Here is a 17165-nt window from a genome sequence, read left to right on the forward strand (position 1 = left end):
CCCTTGCAATAAAAGCCAAGATTCCATTGGCCTTCCTGATCACCTGCTGCACCTGCATACTAACTTTTTGTGTTTTTATTTTAAAATTTTGAGCCAAATGCCAATTGGGATTTCTGGATTTGGGGATTGGATTTTTAATGGCATAGAAAGCCCTTCTTGCTTTCTCTTCAGTTCATTCACAGCCAGATGAAAATTTCCCGTAGAACTGATTTTTAAGCCTAAGTATGTGTAGTTTGTGGTTTGTTCAATTTTAGTTGTTCCTAGTGTGAAATTTATCCTGGGCCCCTGATGTCTGGATCTTTGCTGGAACACAAGAACTTTGGTTTTTTGGGGGTTTATTGTCAGGGCCCAGGTCTGACAGAACGACTCTAGTAGATCCAGGTTCTGCTGTAGACCCTCCTCAGTTGGTGAGAGCAGAACCAGGTCATCTGCATAGAGGAGGAATTTAACCTTGGATTCATATAGGGTGAGGCCGGGTGCTGCAGATTGTTCAAGTAGTTTTGCCAATTCATTTATGTAAATATTAAAGAGTGTCGGTGAGATGGGGCGAGCCCTGCGCCACACCACGCCCCTGTGAGGAGTATTTTGTTTGTTTGTCTCCAATTTTAAATGCACATTTATTGTTTGTATACATTGATTTAATTACATCATATGTTTTTTCTACTCCAATTCCAATTCCAATTCCAATTAAAATGCTTTATTGGCATGAAAGTTTACAGAGAACCATATTGCCAAAGCTTACATAGCAAAAAGGTACAGTTTTCCAACATTCTGTAGTGTCAATCGATTTGACATTTGTTGGGTACATACAATATTACTTTTAAACAATATTAATTTTAAACAGTCTTTGTACTTTCATTTGTACTCTCTCTCTCCCCCCTACTCTCCCTCTCTCTCTCCCCCCTACTCTCTCTCTCTCCCTCCCCCCTACTCTCTCTCTCCCCCAACTCTCTCTCTCTCTCCCCTCTACTCTCTCTCTCTCCCCCTACTCTCTCTCTCTCCCCCCTACTCTCTCTCCCCCTACTCTCTCTCTTCCCTACTCTCTCTCTCTCCCCTCTACTCTCTCTCTCTCTCCCCTACTCTCTCTCTCTCCCCCTACTCTCTCTCTCTCTCCCCTACTCTCTCTCTCTCTCTCCCCCTACTCTCTCTCTCTCCCCCTACTCTCTCCTCTCTCCCCCTACTCTCTCTCTCTCCCCCCTACTCTCTCTCTCTCCCCCTACTCTCTCTCTCTCCCCCTACTCTCTCTCTCTCTCCCCTACTCTCTCTCTCTCTCCCCCTACTCTCTCTCTCTCCCCCTACTCTCTCTCTCTCCCCCTACTCTCTCTCTCTCCCCCTACTCTCTCTCTCCCCTACTCTCTCTCCCCCTACTCTCTCTCTCTCCCCCCTACTCTCTCTCTCTCTCTCTCTCTCTCCCCTACTCTCTCTCTCTCCCCCCTACTCTCTCTCTCTCCCTACTCTCTCTCCCCTACTCTCTCTCTCTCTCCCCCTACTCTCTCTCTCTCCCCCTACTCTCTCTCTCTCCCCTACTCTCTCTCTCTCTCCCCTACTCTCTCTCTCTCTCCCTCCTCACTCTCTCTCTCTCTCTCTCTCTCCCCCTACTCTCTCTCTCTCCCCCCTACTCTCTCTCTCTCCCCCTACTCTCTCTCTCTCCCCCCTACTCTCTCTCTCTCCCCCCTACTCTCTCTCTCTCTCCCCCTACTCTCTCGCTCTCTCCCCCCTACTCTCGCTCTCTCCCCCCTACTCTCTCTCTCTCCCCCCTACTCTCTCTCTCTCCCCCCTACTCTCTCTCTCTCCCCCTACTCTCTCTCTCTCTCTCCCCTACTCTCTCTCTCTCCCTACTCTCTCTCTCCCCCCTACTCTCTCTCTCCCCCCTACTCTCTCTCTCCCCCCTACTCTCTCTCTCTCCCCCTACTCTCTCTCCTCCTACTCTCTCTCTCCCCCTACTCTCTCTCTCTCTCCCCTACTCTCTCTCTCTCCCCCCTACTCTCTCTCTCTCCCCCCTACTCTCTCTCTCTCCCCCCTACTCTCTCTCTCTCCCCCTACTCTCTCTCTCTCCCCCTACTCTCTCTCTCTCCCCCTACTCTCTCTCTCTCCCCCTACTCTCTCTCTCTCCCCCTACTCTCTCTCTCTCCCCCTACTCTCTCTCTCCCCCTACTCTCTCTCTCTCCCCCTACTCTCTCTCTCTCCCCCTACTCTCTCTCTCTCCCCCTACTCTCTCTCTCTCCCCCTACTCTCTCTCTCTCCCCCCTACTCTCTCTCTCTCCCCCTACTCTCTCTCTCTCCCCCTACTCTCTCTCTCTCCCCCTACTCTCTCTCTCTCCCCCTACTCTCTCTCTCTCCCCCCTACTCTCTCTCTCTCCCCCTACTCTCTCTCTCTCCCCCTACTCTCTCTCTCTCCCCCTACTCTCTCTCTCTCCCCCCTACTCTCTCTCTCTCCCCCCTACTCTCTCTCTCCCCCTACTCTCTCTCTCTCCCCCCTACTCTCTCTCTCTCCCCCCTACTCTCTCTCTCTCCCCCCTACTCTCTCTCTCTCCCCCCTACTCTCTCTCTCTCCCCCCTACTCTCTCTCTCCCCTACTCTCTCTCTCTCTCCCCTACTCTCTCTCTCTCCCCCTACTCTCTCTCTCTCTCCTCCCTACTCTCTCTCTCTCCCCCTACTCTCTCTCTCCCCCCTACTCTCTCTCTCCCCCCTACTCTCTCTCTCCCCCCTACTCTCTCTCTCTCCCCCCTACTCTCTCTCTCTCCCCCCTACTCTCTCTCTCTCTCCCCCTACTCTCTCTCTCTCCCCCCTACTCTCTCTCTCTCTCCCCCTACTCTCTCTCTCTCCCCCCTACTCTCTCTCTCTCCCCCCTACTCTCTCTCTCTCCCCCTACTCTCTCTCTCTCTCTCCCCCCTACTCTCTCTCTCTCCCCCCTACTCTCTCTCTCTCTCCCCCCTACTCTCTCTCTCTCTCCCCCCTACTCTCTCTCTCTCTCCCCCCTACTCTCTCTCTCTCTCCCCCCTACTCTCTCTCTCTCTCTCCCCCCTACTCTCTCTCTCTCTCCCCCCTACTCTCTCCCCCTACTCTCTCTCTCCCCCCTACTCTCTCTCTCCCCCCTACTCTCTCTCTCCCCCCTACTCTCTCTCTCCCCCCTACTCTCTCTCTCCCCCCTACTCTCTCTCTCTCCCCCCTACTCTCTCTCCCCCCCTACTCTCTCTCCCCCCTACTCTCTCTCTCTCCCCCCTACTCTCTCTCTCTCCCCCCTACTCTCTCTCTCTCCCCCCCTACTCTCTCTCTCTCCCCCCTACTCTCTCTCTCTCTCCCCCCTACTCTCTCTCTCTCTCCCCCCTACTCTCTCTCTCTCCCCCCTACTCTCTCTCTCCCCCCTACTCTCTCTCTCTCTCCCCCCTACTCTCTCTCTCTCCCCCCTACTCTCTCTCTCCCCCCTACTCTCTCTCTCCCCCTACTCTCTCTCTCCCCCCTACTCTCTCTCTCTCTCCCCCTACTCTCTCTCTCTCTCCCCCCTACTCTCTCTCTCTCCCCCCTACTCTCTCTCTCTCCCCCCTACTCTCTCTCTCTCCCCCCTACTCTCTCTCTCTCCCCCTACTCTCTCTCTCTCCCCCCTACTCTCTCTCTCTCCCCCCTACTCTCTCTCTCTCCCCCCCGACTCTCTCTCTCTCTCCCCCCGACTCTCTCTCTCTCTCCCCCCTACTCTCTCTCTCCCCCCTACTCTCTCTCTCTCCCCCCTACTCTCTCTCTCCCCCTACTCTCTCTCTCTCCCCCCTACTCTCTCTCTCTCCCCCCTACTCTCTCTCTCTCCCCCCTACTCTCTCTCTCTCCCCCCTACTCTCTCTCTCTCCCCCCTACTCTCTCTCTCTCCCCCCTACTCTCTCTCTTCCCCCCGACTCTCTCTCTCTCCCCCCTACTCTCTCTCTCTCTCCCCCTACTCTCTCTCTCTCTCCCCCCTACTCTCTCTCTCTCCCCCTACTCTCTCTCTCTCCCCCCTACTCTCTCTCTCTCCCCCCTACTCTCTCTCTCTCCCCCCTACTCTCTCTCTCCCCCCTACTCTCTCTCTCTCTCCCCCCTACTCTCTCTCTCTCCCCCCTACTCTCTCTCTCCCCCCTACTCTCTCTCTCCCCCCCTACTCTCTCTCTCCCCCCTACTCTCTCTCTCTCTCCCCCCTACTCTCTCTCTCTCCCCCCTACTCTCTCTCTCTCCCCCCTACTCTCTCTCTCTCCCCCCTACTCTCTCTCTCTCCCCCCTACTCTCTCTCTCTCCCCCTACTCTCTCTCTCTCCCCCCTACTCTCTCTCTCTCCCCCCTACTCTCTCTCTCTCCCCCCTACTCTCTCTCTCTCCCCCCTACTCTCTCTCTCTCCCCCCTACTCTCTCTCTCTCCCCCCTACTCTCTCTCTCTCCCCCCTACTCTCTCTCTCTCTCCCCCCTACTCTCTCTCTCTCCCCCTACTCTCTCTCTCTCCCCCCTACTCTCTCCCCCTACTCTCTCTCCCCCTACTCTCTCTCTCTCCCCCCTACTCTCTCTCTCTCCCCCCTACTCTCTCTCTCTCCCCTACTCTCTCTCTCTCCCCCTACTCTCTCTCTCTCCCCCCTACTCTCTCTCTCTCCCCCCTACTCACTCTCTCTCCCCCCCTACTCTCTCTCCCCCCACTCTCTCTCTCTCCCCCCAACTCTCTCTCTCTCCCCCCTACTCTCTCTCTCTCCCCCTACTCTCTCTCTCTCCCCCTACTCTCTCTCTCTCCCCCCTACTCTCTCTCTCTCCCCCCTACTCTCTCTCTCCCCCCTACTCTCTCTCTCTCCCCCCTACTCTCTCTCTCCCCCCTACTCTCTCTCTCTCCCCCTACTCTCTCTCTCTCCCCCTACTCTCTCTCTCTCCCCCTACTCTCTCTCTCTCCCCCCTACTCTCTCTCTCTCCCCCCTACTCTCTCTCTCTCCCCCTACTCTCTCTCTCTCCCCCCTACTCTCTCTCTCTCCCCCCTACTCTCTCTCTCTCCCCCCTACTCTCTCTCTCTCCCCCCTACTCTCTCTCTCTCCCCCCTACTCTCTCTCTCTCCCCCCTACTCTCTCTCTCTCCCCCCTACTCTCTCTCTCTCCCCCCTACTCTCTCTCTCTCCCCCCTACTCTCTCTCTCTCCCCCTACTCTCTCTCTCTCCCCCTACTCTCTCTCTCTCCCCCTACTCTCTCTCTCTCCCCCTACTCTCTCTCTCCCCCTACTCTCTCTCTCCCCCTACTCTCTCTCTCTCCCCCCTACTCTCTCTCTCTCCCCCCTACTCTCTCTCTCTCCCCCCCTACTCTCTCTCTCTCCCCCTACTCTCTCTCTCTCCCCCCTACTCTCTCTCTCTCCCCCCTACTCTCTCTCTCTCCCCCCTACTCTCTCTCTCTCCCCCCTACTCTCTCTCTCTCCCCCCTACTCTCTCTCTCTCCCCCCTACTCTCTCTCTCCCCCCTACTCTCTCTCTCTCCCCCCTACTCTCTCTCTCTCTCCCTACTCTCTCTCTCTCTCCCCCTACTCTCTCTCTCTCCCCCCTACTCTCTCTCTCTCCCCCCTACTCTCTCTCTCTCCCCCCTACTCTCTCTCTCCCCCCCGTCTCTCTCTCCCCCCCCCGTCTCTCAATTCAATTCAATTCAAATCGCTTTATTGGCATGACAAGGTACATCTTATGTTGCCAAAGCATCGAAAAACATTCATGGTTGAACACATAAATACAGATCTATCCATACAGTGTATAAACAGATATATCCCTGAGTGTATAAATATACATTCATATAATTTGTATATACTCTTTTCTTATATTTAGTTGTTGTCCCTCTGTTTATGGCAAGCTGTAACATTGTGTGCCGCTAAGGTTACACAATTTCTCTCTTCCCCCAGTAGGTATGGGAGTTTTTGGTCGTCATTCAAATTTCTGAATTCCGGGCATATTTTTGTGAATTTTGGGTAGAAATTCTCCCTTATGCCCTGATATTTTCTACAAGCTGTGAGGAAGTGCATCTCTGTCTCCACCACTCCCTGACTGCAGTGAGAGCATATCCTGTCCTCTCTTCCCTCCCCCCTCTCTCTCTCTCTCTCTCTCTCCCCCCCTCTCTCTCTCCCCCCCCTCTCTCCCTCCCCCCTCTCTCTCCCCCCCTCTCTCCCTCCCCCCTCTCTCACTCTCTCTCCCCCCTCTCTCACTCTCTCTCCCCCCCATCTCTCTCTCTCCCCCCCCATCTCTCTCTCTCCCCCCCCATCTCTCTCTCTCCCCCCCCATCTCTCTCTCTCCCCCCCCATCTCTCTCTCTCCCCCCCCATCTCTCTCTCTCCCCCCCCATCTCTCTCTCTCCCCCCATCTCTCTCTCTCCCCCCATCTCTCTCTCTCCCCCGTCTCTCTCTCTCCCCCCCGTCTCTCTCTCTCCCCCCCGTCTCTCTCTCTCCCCCCCGTCTCTCTCTCTCCCCCCCGTCTCTCTCTCTCCCCCCCGTCTCTCTCTCTCCCCCCCGTCTCTCTCTCTCCCCCCGTCTCTCTCTCTCCCCCCCGTCTCTCTCTCTCCCCCCGTCTCTCTCTCTCCCCCCGTCTCTCTCTCTCCCCCCGTCTCTCTCTCTCCCCCCGTCTCTCTCTCTCCCCCCGTCTCTCTCTCTCCCCCCGTCTCTCTCTCTCCCCCCGTCTCTCTCTCTCCCCCCGTCTCTCTCTCTCCCCCGTCTCTCTCTCTCCCCCCGTCTCTCTCTCTCCCCCCGTCTCTCTCTCTCCCCCCGTCTCTCTCTCTCCCCCCGTCTCTCTCTCTCCCCCCGTCTCTCTCTCTCCCCCCGTCTCTCTCTCTCCCCCCGTCTCTCTCTCTCCCCCCGTCTCTCTCTCTCCCCCCGTCTCTCTCTCTCCCCCGTCTCTCTCTCTCCCCCCGTCTCTCTCTCTCCCCCCGTCTCTCTCTCTCCCCCCGTCTCTCTCTCTCCCCCCGTCTCTCTCTCTCCCCCCGTCTCTCTCTCTCCCCCCGTCTCTCTCTCTCCCCCCGTCTCTCTCTCTCCCCCCGTCTCTCTCTCTCCCCCCCGTCTCTCTCTCTCCCCCCCGTCTCTCTCTCTCCCCCCCCGTCTCTCTCTCTCCCCCCCGTCTCTCTCTCTCCCCCCCGTCTCTCTCTCTCCCCCCCGTCTCTCTCTCTCCCCCCCGTCTCTCTCTCTCCCCCCCGTCTCTCTCTCTCCCCCCCGTCTCTCTCTCTCCCCCCCGTCTCTCTCTCTCCCCCCCGTCTCTCTCTCTCCCCCCGTCTCTCTCTCTCCCCCCCGTCTCTCTCTCTCCCCCCCGTCTCTCTCTCTCCCCCCCGTCTCTCTCTCTCCCCCCCGTCTCTCTCTCTCCCCCCCGTCTCTCTCTCTCCCCCCCGTCTCTCTCTCTCCCCCCCGTCTCTCTCTCTCCCCCCCGTCTCTCTCTCTCCCCCCGTCTCTCTCTCTCCCCCCCGTCTCTCTCTCTCCCCCCCCGTCTCTCTCTCTCCCCCCGTCTCTCTCTCTCCCCCCGTCTCTCTCTCTCCCCCCGTCTCTCTCTCTCCCCCCGTCTCTCTCTCTCCCCCCGTCTCTCTCTCTCCCCCCGTCTCTCTCTCTCCCCCCGTCTCTCTCTCTCCCCCCGTCTCTCTCTCTCCCCCCGTCTCTCTCTCTCCCCCCCGTCTCTCTCTCTCCCCCCCGTCTCTCTCTCTCCCCCCGTCTCTCTCTCTCCCCCCGTCTCTCTCTCTCCCCCCCGTCTCTCTCTCTCCCCCCCGTCTCTCTCTCTCCCCCCCGTCTCTCTCTCTCCCCCCCGTCTCTCTCTCTCCCCCCGTCTCTCTCTCTCCCCCCCCGTCTCTCTCTCTCCCCCCCGTCTCTCTCTCTCCCCCCCGTCTCTCTCTCTCCCCCCCGTCTCTCTCTCTCCCCCCCGTCTCTCTCTCTCCCCCCGTCTCTCTCTCTCCCCCCCGTCTCTCTCTCTCTCCCCCCCGTCTCTCTCTCTCTCCCCCCCGTCTCTCTCTCTCCCCCCCGTCTCTCTCTCTCCCCCCCGTCTCTCTCTCTCCCCCCCGTCTCTCTCTCTCCCCCCCGTCTCTCTCTCTCCCCCCCGTCTCTCTCTCTCCCCCCCGTCTCTCTCTCTCCCCCCCGTCTCTCTCTCTCCCCCCCGTCTCTCTCTCTCCCCCCCGTCTCTCTCTCTCCCCCCCCGTCTCTCTCTCTCCCCCCCGTCTCTCTCTCTCCCCCCCGTCTCTCTCTCTCCCCCCCGTCTCTCTCTCTCCCCCCCGTCTCTCTCTCTCCCCCCCGTCTCTCTCTCTCCCCCCCGTCTCTCTCTCTCCCCCCCGTCTCTCTCTCTCCCCCCCGTCTCTCTCTCTCCCCCCCGTCTCTCTCTCTCCCCCCGTCTCTCTCTCTCCCCCCCGTCTCTCTCTCTCCCCCCCGTCTCTCTCTCTCCCCCCCGTCTCTCTCTCTCCCCCCCCGTCTCTCTCTCTCCCCCCCGTCTCTCTCTCTCCCCCCCGTCTCTCTCTCTCCCCCCCGTCTCTCTCTCTCCCCCCCGTCTCTCTCTCTCCCCCCCGTCTCTCTCTCTCCCCCCCGTCTCTCTCTCTCCCCCCCGTCTCTCTCTCTCCCCCCCGTCTCTCTCTCTCCCCCCGTCTCTCTCTCTCCCCCCGTCTCTCTCTCTCCCCCCGTCTCTCTCTCTCCCCCCCCCGTCTCTCTCTCTCCCCCCCGTCTCTCTCTCTCCCCCCCGTCTCTCTCTCTCCCCCCCGTCTCTCTCTCTCCCCCCCGTCTCTCTCTCTCCCCCCCGTCTCTCTCTCTCCCCCCCGTCTCTCTCTCTCCCCCCCGTCTCTCTCTCTCCCCCCCGTCTCTCTCTCTCCCCCCCGTCTCTCTCTCTCCCCCCCGTCTCTCTCTCTCCCCCCCGTCTCTCTCTCTCCCCCCCGTCTCTCTCTCTCCCCCCCGTCTCTCTCTCTCCCCCCCGTCTCTCTCTCTCCCCCCCGTCTCTCTCCCCCCCCGTCTCTCTCTCTCCCCCCCGTCTCTCTCTCTCCCCCCCGTCTCTCTCTCTCTCCCCCCCGTCTCTCTCTCTCTCCCCCCCCGTCTCTCTCTCTCTCCCCCCCGTCTCTCTCTCTCTCCCCCCCGTCTCTCTCTCTCTCCCCCCCGTCTCTCTCTCTCTCCCCCCCCGTCTCTCTCCCCCCCGTCTCTCTCTCTCTCCCCCCCGTCTCTCTCTCTCTCCCCCCCGTCTCTCTCTCTCTCCCCCCCGTCTCTCTCTCTCTCCCCCCCGTCTCTCTCTCTCTCCCCCCCGTCTCTCTCTCTCTCCCCCCGTCTCTCTCTCTCTCCCCCCCGTCTCTCTCTCTCTCCCCCCCCGTCTCTCTCTCTCTCCTCCCCCGTCTCTCTCTCTCTCCCCCCGTCTCTCTCTCTCTCTCCCCCCCCGTCTCTCTCTCTCTCCCCCCCGTCTCTCTCTCTCTCCCCCCCCGTCTCTCTCTCTCTCCCCCCCCGTCTCTCTCTCTCTCCCCCCCGTCTCTCTCTCTCTCCCCCCCCGTCTCTCTCTCTCTTCCCCCCCCGTCTCTCTCTCTCTTCCCCCCCCGTCTCTCTCTCTCTCCCCCCCCCCGTCTCTCTCTCTCTCCCCCCCCCGTCTCTCTCTCTCTCCCCCCCCCTTCTCTCTCTCTCCCCCCCCCCCCGTCTCTCTCTCTCTTTTCCCCCCCCCCCCCCGTCTCTCTCTCCCCCCCCGGGTTTCATAAATAGAGGTCATGGGCTGGATTTTGTTGTAGGAGGCGGGACAACAACTCCCGTTAGCGCCCGGGTGCGGCGCCGCCAATGCTTCCCACAAAATTCAGCGGGAGGTTAGTGGCGGCGGTAACTGGTAGCGCCCCGCGGCACTGTGCCACCGGCGATGACTTCGTCGTGCGCAGCGTCCCGGCCGCGATCTTCAGGAGCGCCCCCTGACTTACCACCGGAGGATATGTCCGACGGGATCGGGGGCCTACCTGCAGCCAGGGTGGTGCTATTTAAAGGCGAGGTGCGGGGCGGCCATTTTTGTTGCTGGTCGCTTGCCAGCACCTGCCTCTGCTCACGTCCCCGGTCTCCTTACCCCGCCCCCCCACGGAGTGCCGGCTGCGCTCCATGAGCCCGGCACTTCTCTTGAGTGCCGGGCTATTTTGCCGGCACTTCCGATCTCGGGGGCCCAGCTGGGCCCCGGGTCGCGCTGCACAAGGCCCCTTCCCTTTAAGAAGGGGAGGAAGGCCTGCAATACCGCGGCATGTAGCGCCGCGATATTCCCTCGCATCGCCCCAAGAGGGAGGCGGGGAGCTTCCAGTAGTGCCCCGCTTCCCTCTTGGGGCGCTACCACTCAATTTCCGTCGTGGGGGCACTAATCTTTCTGGGGCGCTACTCAATTTTTAGCCCTTAATCTCCACTTGCTAGGCTAGCAAGGCCTGGTGCTTCTGTGCACCAGGGAGGGTAAAATCTGAGGAAGAGTCATCTCTGTTCGTCTCTCCTAGACCTCCTAAGGGCAGCATCAGATTTGCACTGGTGGAGGACTGGGAGCAGGTCTAGTTTCTCAGTTTTCATCAGTGCCCAAGTGACACCAACAAGCTAGGAGCAAAGGAAATACAATTTGTAAAAGAGTGGCTCATACCTTGCAACAAAAATAAAATTACTGAAAGATTTTGGACCCGATTCATTTTGGGTGGAATAGTTAATCACTGTCAGATATAATGAGAAGTTAAATGAATTAAAACCATGTTGTGCTCTCTGCAGGTGTTCTGAATTAATGCTGACAGGAATAAATTTAATAAAAATTAAGTTCTTCAAGTACCTGTCAAAATCAAGTTACTCAGGCAGTTCTAGTTGCAACATTGATTTCCATTCTGTACTTTGTAATCCCTGTTGAAAGAATGCTGAAATGTTGACTCTGTGCAGGTGCAATGAAAAGAAACTCTGTTTTATTAATGTACACTGAATTTTTTAAAATGTACTCAGAAAATCAAATAATTCACCTTATGTAAGTTTAATTGAATTCAGAGCTTCCCAATGACTCAGCTGACAAAGGGACTAACCAGTTTGGAAAATCCTAAAATGTGCTGTTAGCTGATCTCAGTTGGGTGGCACAATCTGCCTCACTGTTCCGACTCCTGTTCGCTGCCTCGTGCCCCCTGCTAGAAAGTGTGCGTGCTGGGTGAGGACAGGACTGGGTTCAGCTGTGGTGCCTACCACAGCTACACTGCCTACCTGGGGAATTCTGGTGGGGTGCCCTCTGCATCACTCTCTAGAAAGGAGGCATTAGTTGGACAGGGTGTTGCACTTTCAGCAGGTAGCAGGGTGCCCTCAAGAGCATGACAGTGAAGATGGCATCTGTGTTCCTTAATATTAACCCCATGGGCCTACATGAACAGAAAAGATTAGCATTCAAGTAATGTTCAGGTAGTATCTGATCACAGAAACACAGCCCCACAACCCTGTACTTCAAACCTCTGCTCTCATCCTCCTCTGTGCCAGAATTTCTTGTTAACTAAAAAAAAATTCTGCTTCATTTAGGTGCTGTCCTTCAACTTTCTCTGAAGTATACAGAAGATTACAACTCACTCCCTCCAATTGTCACTTTCAATACCATTCCATTTCATCCTAATGGTGAGTAACTGCAAACATTCTCTTAAAGGATTGGTTTACCAGGGAACAACGTATTCTCAGCAAGAACAGTTCAGACTATGATGATTAACATTTAAAAAAATAACTGGATAGATATCTGTTTTGGGAATAGGATTGGAAGTTACAGAGGTAGATGAAGACTGAGGTGATTAAATACTCCATAGGACACATTGGAGCCTGTGTTGCTGCGAAGAGGAGGGAATGTTGTCTATGGAGAGCAGAAGGCTATTGTGGAGATGCAATGATAGATGACTGTTCTGGAGTTTTTTGCCTCCATTAGCGATCGGGGAGAATTTATACCGAGCATACTTGGAGATTAAATGGATGTGGTAGAGTCCATGAGTGGGTAAATTATACATGGGTGTGTGGAAGAAATGTGTTTGATTGCCAGATGACCTGTTCTTGTTCTGTGCTTATGTCCTTCTTATTCAGGTAAAAATCAGTCATCAGTTACTTGATAATTCAATCTGCTTATTTTTTTCTGCTTATCCTTTGCTCACAGTGGACACAAGCACAGGCAAGCCATGTATAGACTTCCTTGATAATCCCAGGAAATGGGAAGAATGCTTTTCCTTGACAACTGTCCTGCTTACCATTCAGGTAGGAGGACATTTATACAAAAGGCATTTGTTAGCTCCCTGACAATTCAGCCGGTAAACACTCGGGGGTCGATTTTGTGGAACCCGTCGGGAAGAAGGCGGGACTTCCCCTTTTGGCTACTTCGACGTCCGGCCAATCCGCGCGATTTTCCCTTGATTGACCTTGTTGAGCCCGCCCAGCGGGCTCAGCAGGCCAATTAAAGGCCACCCGGCAACAGGTGACGTCACAGACTGCAATTTCATCTGTCAAGATTTCTGACAGATGAAATATCAGTGTCTCTCAGCTGTTTGAAGCTGTCAAACACTGACACTCTGATTTCTAAGCTGAGTCCTTCTACACAGACTCAGTTAGAAATGTCAGCAGCACTAAAAGCTGCAGGCTGTCACTTTTGACAGATCGCAGCAGCTCAGCTTTAAGTTCCGGCTGAGCGCTGCGCTCCCGACGGCTACAGGAAGAAAGGCTGTGAAGGTAAGTAAAGGTAAGTAAAAGTTCTTTACACACTTTAGACACACCAAACACATTTACCTTTACACTCATGCACCCATCACTCACCTGAGCGCCGACATCGCGACCCCTCCAACTCATTCAACCCGACGGCCCGCCGCGCCAACCTGGTGTGGTTTGGAACCATCGGGAATCCCACACGAAACCCCTCAAAATGGGGATTAGGCTAAAAACTGCGTGTTAACTACCTGTTAACAGGTAGTTAATTGGCACTAATCCCTTCCCGCCTGGTTTCGGCGGGTCCCAGTGCGGGGCGGGTACCCGCCGCTCCTGAAACTTACGTGGGGCGGGGTTTTGGGCGGGATGGTGGCGGGACCCCCAAAGTCAGGATTTTCCCCCCCCCCCGCCACAATCCTGAAACCATGCCTGACGGCTTCCCGAAAATCTAGCCCTCAGTGTGGAATTGAGCCATATAGACCAGAAAGATCCCAGTTTCCATTCCTGCTCTGTACTGATTATCTGCTCTCAGCCAGGCTACAATTAGTCTCAGTTCCTTGTGTTAGGGAGGGGAGAGTCATAGAATCATAGAACTTTACGGCACAGAAGGAGGCCACGCGACCCATTGTGACCGTGCTGGCCGAAAAAAAGCTATTCAGCCTAATGCCACTTTCCAGCACTTGGTCCATAGCCTTGTAGGTTACAGCACTTCAAGTGCACATCCAAGTACTTTTTAAATGTGATGAGGGCCTCTGCCTCCACCACCCTTTCAGGCAGTGAGTTCCAGACCCCCATCACCCTCTGGATGAAAAAAGTTCTCCTCAAATCCCCTCTAAACCTCCTCCCAATTACTTTAAATCTATGCCCCCTGGTTATTGACCTCTCTGCTAGGGTAAATAGGTCCTTCCTATCCACTCTATCTAGGCCCTTCATAATTTTATACACCTCAATTAGGTCTCCCCTCAGCCTCCTCTGTTCCAAAGAAAACAACCCCAGCCTATCCAATCATTCCTCATAGCTAGAATTCTCCAGTCCTGGCAACATCCTTGTAAACCTCCTCTGTTCCCTCTCTATTGCAATCAAATCTTTCCTGTAATGTGGTGACCAGAACTGTACGCAGTACTCTAGCTGTGGCCTAACTAGTGTTTTATACAGTTCAAGCATAACCTCCCTGTTCTTATTATTGAATTGGTGGGTGTCTGGTGAGGACAGGACTGGGTGTGCCTGTGATGCTCTCACAATCAAATAGCCTGCAGATGCTCACTGATTAGGCTTGCATGTGACACATGTCCTCTTGGATGAGGTATTGGAGGACAACTATTTTCTTCCTCTTTTTGCTAATTCTCACTCTTACTTAACTGAAGGCATTGACTTCTTGCAGGTCTTGGTGTTGGTTGCCTCCAGGGAACCTTTGCGCAAGTGGATATTCATGTGTGAGCCAAGATAGTGAGAGTCAGCAGGCTATTTGATTGTGGGGACATCACCACTGAGCCCAATCCTTTCCTCATCCACACAAGCACACCTATAGCAGGGGTTGCTAGATTGCTTTCAGAAGCAGGAAACCTGCTTTTCAACAAGGGGGACATGACAGCTGAGCCCATCCTGTTCTCATTTGAAGCCCACACACATGCATTTCAGAGCTGGGGAATTATTGAATAGTAATCAGAAGCAGGAGTCCTGGCTCATTTCCCCATCCCCCTAGTTCAGGGCACTGAGGTCAATTAAAGCAGCCAGCTGATGGTCAGGCTGAGATCAGCTAACAGACTAGAGCTCAAAGTACAGTGCGACTGGTACCAAGTTTACCCATTAACACATTAGGGGGAATTTTAGCCCCAAAATCGGGTGAGTTGGGGTTGGGTAGGAGGTTAAAGTGTTAAAAACCTGAATCCCGACCCCAACCCACCTCCAACCTGCCCACTTCTGGTTTTAAGCCTCAGATTTAATCTGCTGTGCAAGTTTAGCTGTGGCTGGCTGGGGTTCCCGGGCCTCGGGATTCCCGACAGCTGCATGAGGCGGGGACAGCCTCGGGGAGCAATCCGTGTGGGCCGGGAAGAGCAGGAGTGCTTCCCCCCCACCCCCCGGATTGTGGATATGATCCCCGGGATCCTGCACCAGGCCCCCCCGCTCCCACTGGGTCAAAAACTTAAAATTCTGGCCATTATGGCCTAGAAATTCAGTTGGTTGTGCCAGCAGTTAGCGCCTTAAGAGAAGTGAATTTCGGGCGCTATGCGTGTAGCGCCCGGGCGCAGCGCAGTTTGCGCCTCGCCCCAAATTAAGTTGACCCTTAGCGCCGGCGCAAAGTTTAGCGCCCGCCCGGCTGCGCGCGCAGAAAATGACGTCACATCCTCGTGCAACGCCCTTTGCGCGCCCCGATTCCAAACTTCAGTCGGACCGCCCCATTGTGCGGCTGGCGGCCAGAGCGTTTGTAAAATGGAACGCAACACAGCCGACGCGGGCCCCGGGGAGCGCAAATTAAAGGGCACGTACCCTGCAGTATAAAGGGCAGCCATTTTGCAGCAAACACTCTTGTGCAACGGATTTCTGGACACACAACAAGGAGGAGAGCTAACTGGTTTCGCGCAGCAATAGCTCAGGTATTTTTGGACTCAGGCCAAAGCGCTGCAAGTGCCCTGTTGGAAATTTGACTGTTTGCCAGCATTTGATGGGGGTTGCATGGGGTGCCAACGCGGAGTTTCAGCGCCATGTGCGTAGGGCTCGCAGACGCGGGGTCAGAGGGGCAGCCCTGGCTAGAGGCAGAGGGGGCAACAGGCGTCGGCAACATAGGCCTTACCCAGTCAGGGTATACCGCCAGCAGCGCTCCTACCTCACCATGAGTGGCGCGCGATGTGTAAGAAGGCTGAGATTCCGAAAGGAGGTGGTTGCAGAGATCTGCCACCTGCTTCGCAGAGATCTGCGTCCAAAGCTCAGGTGCAGGACGTCTCTGTCGGTGGAAGTGAAGGTGACGGTGGCATTGAACTTCTATGCCACCGGCTCCTTCCAATCCGCTGCTGGGGACATAGCTAACATATCCCAGTTCGGCGTGCATCGCTGCATCCGCCAGGTGACCGATCTCCTTTTCAGAAGGAGACGCCAATTCATCTCCTTCCCCATGGCCCTGGAGAGCCAGCATCAGCGTGCAGTGGGATTTGCAAGACTCGCGGCCTTCCCCTTGGTGCAGGGCGCCATTGACTGTACGCATGTGGCTTTGCTGGCACCTCTGGAGCATGGCGAGCAGTATCGCAACCGGAAGGGCTACCATTCTCTCAATGTGCAGCTGGTGTGTGACCACAAGCAGCGCATCCTGGCTGTCAATGCCCGCTTTCCAGGCAGCTGCCACGATGCCTTTATCCTGCGGCAGAGTACTGTGCATGACATGTTCGAGGCACAGCCTCCCCCAAGAGGATGGCTACTCGGGGACAAAGGCTATCCTTTGTGTACCTGGCTCATGACCCCGCTCCGCGCGCCCAGGACCGCTGCTGAAGAGGCATACAACGAGAGCCATCAAACGAGCAGAAACATCATCGAGCAAACTATTGGGGTCCTCAGGCAGCGGTTCCGCTGCCTTGATCGTTCCGGCGGATCTCTGCAGTATTCGCCGCACCGGGTCTCCCAATTTGTCGTAGTTTGCTGCATTCTACACAACCTGGCTCTCCGCAGGATTCTGGCACTGCCACCTGACGTTGGACCACCACCTCAGGAGGAGGAGTACATTCCCAGGAGGGAGCGACAAGGTCCAAGGGCCGTCCGTCGCCAGCTTATTGAACGTAACTTCTAAGCCCCCTGTCAGGGAATGCCTTGTGGCCATGAAGGAAGATGAATGCAGCCGCTCCGCAAGCCCTCGGCCGGCGAAGGCAACAAAGACTAACGAGAACAACCATGGACACTGTCTGAATAAAGATTAAAAAAATTTTGACAAAAATGAACCCCTTCCCACATGAATCCCAAAAACAATCAACGGCCCCCACAAAAAGTGCAACAAACGACTCACTCCCACAACCTGGGGAGGAGTAACTCCACATTTGAACAAACCAGGCCTCAACCTCGGCCTTAACGCAAAAAACATACCCATAAACAAAACAACCATGGCCAAAATAAAGATGTCCACCGCCATATAAAATGAAAGCTGGCCACACCCTCTACTTAGTGGCCCGCGAGGGCGAGACCTTGTCCAGCCTTTTGGCGCCCCGCCCGGCCTGCTGCTCCTCCGCAAGCTCTGCCCAGTGGCTGCTGCGAGGCTGGGGGAAGGCGCCTGAGGGTCAGATGTCCTTCCGCCAGATGGCCTTGGGGGGCGGCCTACACGGGCTTTGGGCCTCGAGGGGCCGGCTGTTGATTGGCGCACATGTGCCTGCCCACCATCAGCTCGCCGTTGACGCTCCACTGGGGGAGTGGCGGCGACGGATGGCGCAATGTGGGCAAGCTGGCGTATTGGAGGCGCTGGCTGGTGATGTCGCACGCTGGCACTCGCCCGGGCCCGCACTGCAGGATCCGCACCAATCAGCCGAAGGGCGGATCGCTGTGCTGCTGCAGCGCGGCGGGTGTCCTGGCGATGCCTGGCTGAGGCAGCGCGTGTGGCAGCAGTGA

General features: G+C 56.2%; 1 protein-coding gene across 3 annotated transcripts in view; it reads left to right on the forward strand.

The window, feature by feature from the left end:
* LOC147122029 (ubiquitin-conjugating enzyme E2 U-like) overlaps positions 1-17165 on the forward strand; it is a 92949-nt gene that overhangs the window by 8963 nt on the left and 66821 nt on the right. For all 3 annotated transcript variants that reach the window (XR_015077665.1, XM_085982695.1, XM_085982696.1), the window contains exons 3-4: positions 11433-11525; positions 12046-12143. Coding sequence is in view for 2 of the 3 variants with exons in the window: in XM_085982695.1 (XP_085838821.1) it covers positions 11433-11525; positions 12046-12143 (191 nt within the window). In the remaining variant the exon portion in view is untranslated. The remainder of the gene's footprint in view (positions 1-11432; positions 11526-12045; positions 12144-17165) is intronic.

The sequence above is a fragment of the Somniosus microcephalus genome, chromosome 3, assembly GCF_052327205.1.
Source record: "Somniosus microcephalus isolate GS21.2 chromosome 3, FLI_Smic_1.0, whole genome shotgun sequence".
Taxonomy (NCBI): domain Eukaryota; kingdom Metazoa; phylum Chordata; class Chondrichthyes; order Squaliformes; family Somniosidae; genus Somniosus; species Somniosus microcephalus.